Source organism: Agelaius phoeniceus, chromosome 21, assembly GCF_051311805.1.
Source record: "Agelaius phoeniceus isolate bAgePho1 chromosome 21, bAgePho1.hap1, whole genome shotgun sequence".
Lineage (NCBI taxonomy): Eukaryota > Metazoa > Chordata > Aves > Passeriformes > Icteridae > Agelaius > Agelaius phoeniceus.
The window spans coordinates 11,140,001-11,146,598 of NC_135285.1; the positions used below are offsets into that span (position 1 = coordinate 11,140,001).

Here is a 6,598-nt window from a genome sequence, read left to right on the forward strand (position 1 = left end):
TAAACCACATAATTGGGAACTGCCAAGCATTTCCTTTGGAAGGAGACAGGAGACACAAAGCACGGGCTCAAAATGAGTGTTTGGTGATGGCACCTCATGATGGAGCGATCCACAGAGGGACAGCTCTGACATGGAAACATTGCTGTACAGGCTGCTCTTCCAGAGGGAAGAGCTGCCCTGGGCTGCAGGGAGCTTCCAGGCTTGCCCAGCACAGCGCTCTGGGGCTGAGAGCCGGGATCTGGTGGCTGCTGTGGGGTCCGGTGGCCACGCTCACCCCACGCCAGGGCAGCAACTTCCCCTCCACTGCGCCTTGCCTGTCCTCTCCTGTCCTGCTGCTTCTCCTTCCCCTGCCCTCAGGTCTCGGGGTTATGTTTTTGCAGCTCTCTGTTATTCAGCTACCTAACTCTTTCCTTTCCAGGTTCTTCTGGTTCTTTTAACCTCCCAAATTCTGGGGACATGTTCATGAACATGCAGAGTCTGAATGGGGATTCTTACCAGGGGTCCCAAGTCGGAGCCAATGTGCAGTCACAGGTAGGAGAAATGCCCCCAGCAGGGCCTTTCTGGCAGGGTAGGGTTTGGGCTAAAAATTCCACCTTACTCTGGCTCTATTAACTGGTCTGGGCCTCGCTGCAGAGTGGAGGCTGCATATTTCTGGATGTGGCCTATTCTTACCCCGGCATTGAATTTCACAAATATTAAGGAAAGAATGATTTTTTTCTGATTGAAATTTTAAGCTTTGTGAATGCATTCGGCTCTGGCTTGAGCTCATGGAATGGGACTGGGTGCATCTGACTTCCATGGACACTGTAAATCCAGTGACACTTTCTTTCTGTTTTTCCTTTCTTCCCTCCTTCCCCTACCCTTTAAAAAAAAAACAAACAAAACAACTCTCCCATCTCTCTTTCATTTATTGGACAAACTTTTATTTATTAATTCATTAATCTATTCCTGTATTTACTTAAATGTCAGAACGCCTCTGACTGAGCGATTACAATACACCTCACTGCCAGTCACTGTTCCAGCCCCCTCAGAAGGGCTGGCTCCATGGTTTCTGTGCTGTGTACACACCATCATCTCCTGCACACATGCCAGCACACACAGGCGGGTGAACATTCCCAGCACTTTGCTGCAGACACTTGGGCAGGAGCTGCGGTGCTGGAGGAAGTTGTGTTTGGTGGTGAGAGCAGCAGAGATGTATGGGCTCTACCGGGCACGGATTGGTTGAAATTCTGCCAGTCAGTCTTGATTGATAAATTTGCCTTTCATAGAAGATGCTAAACCCTTTTGGCTCACATAATTCAAAATGTTGCCTATTGTAAGTGATGATGTTTTAATAGATTTGGAATGATGAATCCTGTCTCCCCTCACTTTAAGGTGGATACCCTGCGTCATGTTATCAATCAGACGGGAGGATACAATGATGGCTTGGGAGGAAATTCACTGTACAGTCCACATAATTTAAATGTGAGTACCCGGGGGAACAGTGGTTTGGAGAGCCATAAGCGCAGTGGCAGGTAAATGCAGTCATTAATACCTGTATTAATTGCTCTTGCAAACGTGTTGTTTAATATCATATCTTTGGGGATGAACCACAGAGCAGCCCTTGGTGCAGCTGTAAGGCTTGTTAGTGGAAGAAGAAAGAAATTCCAGATCTGTGACTATAAATGGTTTGAATTTTTATTTGTTTCAGCCTTATGAGTTAAAAGGCAACAGCCTCTGAGAGGCTGCTGTGGCTGAGCAGCCAGGCAGGGAGCTGTGCTGTGCTGCCTGTGCCAGCTCTGAGGGACGTTGATGCACCTTTGGCCATTTCAGGGGTGCCCATTTTTCCTGTGTGTGAGAGGTACCTTTGGCCTTGTTACTCCAAACGGCAGCGAGCAGTCAGTCTGGCTAACAGATGCCAGTAAATTGAGGGATTATGGGCTTGATGGTGATAGGTGCTAAATGTCCTCCCGCTGGCCGTAAGCGATGGGATGTGACAGTGCCCGGGCTGGGCGGGCTGTGCCCGCGGCTGCGCTCGGCGCCGGGATAAATCAATGTGGAGATGTGCTCTTCCTTCCTTCCTTGGGCTGGGAGCAGGGAAGGAGCAGCCCGCGGCAGCAGCGAGGCTGCACGGCACAGCTCATCCCTCATCCCTCATCCCTCATCCCTAGCTTCTTTCTCACACTTACAGCTGCAACAATTAGTGCTTTATATATTTTTTTTAATGTTTCATATTTGCTTGAGAGGTGATTTTTCTTTGTTTTCCTTCATACTCATAGACACTAAAATTAGAGAATTCCCAGTCTAGTGACCCTCTCCCCCTCACAGGGTCTACCCCAGTGCTTCCCAACTGATGTGGATTGGGGCACGGGTGCTGAGCAGCCCCAGAAACCCACGGAGAAGGGGAACGGGGAGACCCAGGGTGAGCTGCTGCAGCCACAGGGAAGGGGAGGTTTTCCCCCCGTTTTGAGTTGCCACTTGCCATGAGAGTAAATATTAATGATTTAAAATGTGATTGAAGATGTTCAATTGTAAGGGGAAAAAAGTACCATTAAATACTCAAATCTTTTACATTTGAAATGTCAAATCTTTCTTTTTGGATTTATAAATAACTCATAATAACCCACAACAAACCATATAAAAAGCCTTTTAGTTGCATTTCTCCTTTTTCATTTAAGTGTTTTGAAATGCTTCAGAGAATTTGCGATATCCTTATCAACATGATAAAATATGAAACTGTGATTGCCTGCAGCATTTTACAGACATGAATTCCATCTTCACTGATGAGGCCTGATAAGGCGCTGTTGTATAATACAGTGCATAATCTCAAACCACCAGAGTAAGGATTAATTTATTTGAAAAAAAGAATGCTTGCTGACAACCTCTCTTCCAGCTGCCAAGCTGAGTAAAAATATTGTACATTTGTTGTTTATAAATTTGGATAAAAGAGGAATGATGTTTACTTCAGATGGAATATCTTTAGACTCATATCTGCACAAGAGTTTTTCTTTCTCTAAGTAGATTCTCGTATCTTTACAAAATAAAACCTGGCGGTGCTGCCGCAGCGAGCAGGGTCCGTGCCTGCTCGGTGTGTCCGGGCAGCGGGCATGTCGCCGGGGTGCGGCCTGGCTGCTGCGGGTTGGTGCTGCCCTTCATTTTACCGAAGGGAAAGCCCAGACCCCGGGGTTTGTCGGGCTGAAGCTGCGCTGTTTGCTGTTCCATCTGCAGAGGAGATAATTACGGAGGCTGCTCTCCCCCGGCGCTCCGTGCCGTGATGGATGAGCGCGGAGCCGGGCCGGCTGTGGGGTGCGAGGGGCGGCGGCCGCGGCTCCCCCGCCACACCGGCGCTGCCCTGCGCGTCTCCCCGGTGTCCCCGGCCCGGAGGGTTCGGGTGGCCGAGCCCCAGGAGCACATTTTCCTGCTAACCTTTCCCTGCCAGGGCCGGGGGCAGCGGCGGCGCGGCCGGGGCCGCTCTCGCGGGCGCTGCGCTGAGGCCTCCCCGTCACTTCCACTCAGCGTCCCCCAACTCACGAGCCCCGCGCCTCCCTCTTCTTGACTGACATAAAAATATGTAGCGACAAGCTGTCTGCCACAGCCGAAATCCGATCAGACATTGATTCCAGCAATTGCCTCGATTGGCCGAGACATAAGGCAAATTTGTTCCTGCGCTGCTCGTGCTGAGGCAGGTCTGAGGCGGGAGGGCCGCGGCCGCGGCGCGGGCCGGAGCGGGGCCGCCGCTGCGGTAATTGCAAAGCCGATCCCCCCTGCCCTCACCCGGAGCTGGGGGGGCATGTGCGGGGAACCGGCTGGGGCAGCTCTGCCGAGGCCCCGCCGCTGGGGAGAGGCCGTGCCGAACCTGGGCAAGTGAGGGGAGACGCGGGGGTTAAACACGGATCGCCCCAGGCTTGTCTTCTCAGGGGAAAAAGCTGAAGCGCCGGTGAAGGGATGTTCCTCATTAAAACAGGGATGATCTCTGCAGAAATCCCGCAGTCCTGGCTGCAGGCAGCATCTGGCCGAAGGGCTCCTGCTTTCCCTGCCCGTGCACAGCCCCGCAGAGTGCGGGACCGTCCCCTCCCCGAGCAGCCCCGCCATCGGCCCGCGGTGTAATTAATATGCGCAATGGTATCAATTGACTTGTTTTTGCCTTTGCAGGCTAATGGAGGCTGGCAGGACGCAACCACTCCATCTTCTGTGACTTCCCCTACAGAAGGGCCGGGAAGTGTGCACTCGGATACCTCTAACTAATCTCCTAGCAACACTTTTTCCCTGAGCTGAGATGCCTTGATTAGCGCATTCAGAGTTGCAGGAGAAAAAGGAAAGAGTTTTTTGTAGCCAACCACCTACAGCTTTACTGTAAAACCTTGTCTTATTAGAAAACTTGGTAAATCTGTTTTTTAAAGGTATCATAATCATTTGTATTTATACTTAAAACACACAATGTTAAAAAGCACTTTATCCAATTAGGCCAAGATTTAGCATTGTTTATAGCCCTGTAACTATTTTATCATAATTTATTATCAGCAGTTTTAATGATGTTGGTCTAACAGTTGCCAATTACTTGGCCTTAAGGGTAAAAGTACAGGACAAGCTTAACCTCAGTAGCAAGAGCAGACACAAAGAACCGCCTCACCCAAATTTAATTGTGTGCATATTTCCATGGAAAGTCGACAGGAATCACAGACTTTGATTGTGTTTCATCTTTTCATATCTCTCACAGAGCTGGAATAAAAAGAGCTGTTCAGTTATTTCGGTTAACAATGGTCGTGTTTAAGAATCCTTATTCGTCACATTTTTGTTGAGATCTATTGTCTTACAAATTAGATTGGAAACCAGGAGCATCTTTTCTTGCTAAAGCCCCCCCGGAGCCCGAGCCTCCCCTCGGAATCCCGACACGGACACAGGTTGCTCTTGGGAGATGCCGACTCTTGCTGCTGGTCTCTGTGCACACCACCACCCGGGGTTTTACAGTATGAGCTGGGTGCTACCCACGCCTGCCAAGGGCTGGTGCCTCTGCTTGGCAGCAAACCACAAACAAAGGAAAAGGAAAGGAAAGAGCACCGTGATATGGAGTGTTGTACATAGTGTAGCAAAAGAGTATTTATACATCTCACCAATCAAACACAGCTTTATTACCTCATGCGAACTCATACAAACCAATAGACTTTCAACATGTTCTGTAGCTTAGAGTGCTCACTTACTACCTCTGAACGATACTCACGCTGTAGTTTGTCTCTTTCTTATCTTTTTGCATCTTGTAATTAACTCTTTGTTTCCCCACGAAATGTAATGTACATTGTAATCTCCTACAAATCAGGGTTGCCTTGGCAACTGCTAAAGAAGCGGAAGTGGAAACATGGGGTCTTAGGTTGGACACAAAACAGTGCAACTGTTGTAAATACTGAGAAGCATTTTGAATGTTCTTCATCTTGTTACTAATACACGCAAAAACCAACAACTAATTGTAATGCATACAGACTTCAGTATTCAGTACTGTACATCCCCCTGGATTGCAGGGGCCCTTTCTCTCTCTCTTTTGTATTGTATGCGATTCTGAAACTGATTGAGTCATGAAAATAATTTGTGGCAGTGATTCTAATGTATTAAACCGTTTCGTGTTACTTTCTAACTGGATTACACCCTGGATTGAAAAGTCTTCCTCGTGGTAGTTATATGTAGTTTCAAACATGAATAAACTTTTTGCTTTCATGATCAAACGTTGACGTAATTTCTTCCTGCTCAGTTCAAGTCAGCCTGAGGAGATGTGTCGGTCTCCAGAGGAGCGAGCTGGCACGGAGCAGGAGCTGAGCATCTCTTTATAAACACCAGCAGGTCCTTGTGCCCTCTTGCCAGGAGAGAATTGGAAATCCTGGGAGAGGCACATCCTGGGCAAAGGCTTCCACCTGCCAGCGCCTGCCTCCGCTGCTGCCCTGCTCTGCCTGGGAGCCACAAATCAAGTGGAGGTAAAGGAAGGGGTCAGGCCTTTAGATGAGTTTAAAAACCATCATCATATTCACTCTTAATTACCATTTTTATTTAACATTAACTTTGGAGCTATAGCCTCAGCTAGCAAGTCTAATGTGATTATAAAAATATTTTTCTTTATTAAAAAAACTTTTTTGGAAGGACGTATATATATAAATGCTAATTTTAAGTCTTTTTAATAAAGTAAAGGTCAATAACAGGTAATAGCCTATTTACCATATCTCAAGGAAATTGACTCACAGGAAATCAAATTAACGTTAATCACTTGCAGCAAATGGTCTTTGATAAATATAACTACTCACTACTCGGGTTAGTGCAGCTAGGCAGGAGGAGGCTCACCAGCACCAGCCCCTGCTGCAGCTGGTGAGGAGCTGCTGGGCCATCACCTTCCCTTCCCTTGGGCTGTTCCAGCCTTCAGGTGTTCCTTTGGGGGCTGAACAACTATTTGCATGATTCAGTGAGCTTGTGGTTCAGCTTTTCTCAACAATTCTTGTACCGGGGTGTTTTGTAAATTACCTTTGCTCTGCCACTCTCCCCCGGGCCGGGCCGTGGTGACATTGCACACCACACTCTCACCCAGCAGTGACTGCTGCTGCTCTGCTCACACAGCAGGCTCACCTCCATCAGGTTTGGAATT

At 48.3% G+C, this 6,598-nt stretch overlaps 1 protein-coding gene across 8 annotated transcripts in view; it reads left to right on the forward strand.

Annotated features, from left to right (window-relative positions):
- Nucleotides 1-5,693, forward strand: part of PBX3 (PBX homeobox 3) — a 102,276-nt gene extending 96,583 nt beyond the window's left edge. For 5 of the 8 annotated variants that reach the window (XM_054646442.2, XM_077189332.1, XM_054646443.2 and 2 more), the window contains 3 exons: nucleotides 419-531; nucleotides 1,375-1,464; nucleotides 4,132-5,693. In XM_054646442.2, the coding sequence (XP_054502417.1) occupies nucleotides 419-531; nucleotides 1,375-1,464; nucleotides 4,132-4,224 (296 nt within the window). In that variant the 3' untranslated portion in view covers nucleotides 4,225-5,693. Of the gene's footprint in view, nucleotides 1-418; nucleotides 532-1,374; nucleotides 1,515-4,131 lie in introns of all 8 variants that reach the window. The other 3 variants (XM_077189329.1, XR_013184965.1, XM_054646446.2) reach the window with 3 other exon arrangements.
- The last annotated feature ends 905 nt before the right edge of the window (nucleotides 5,694-6,598 follow it).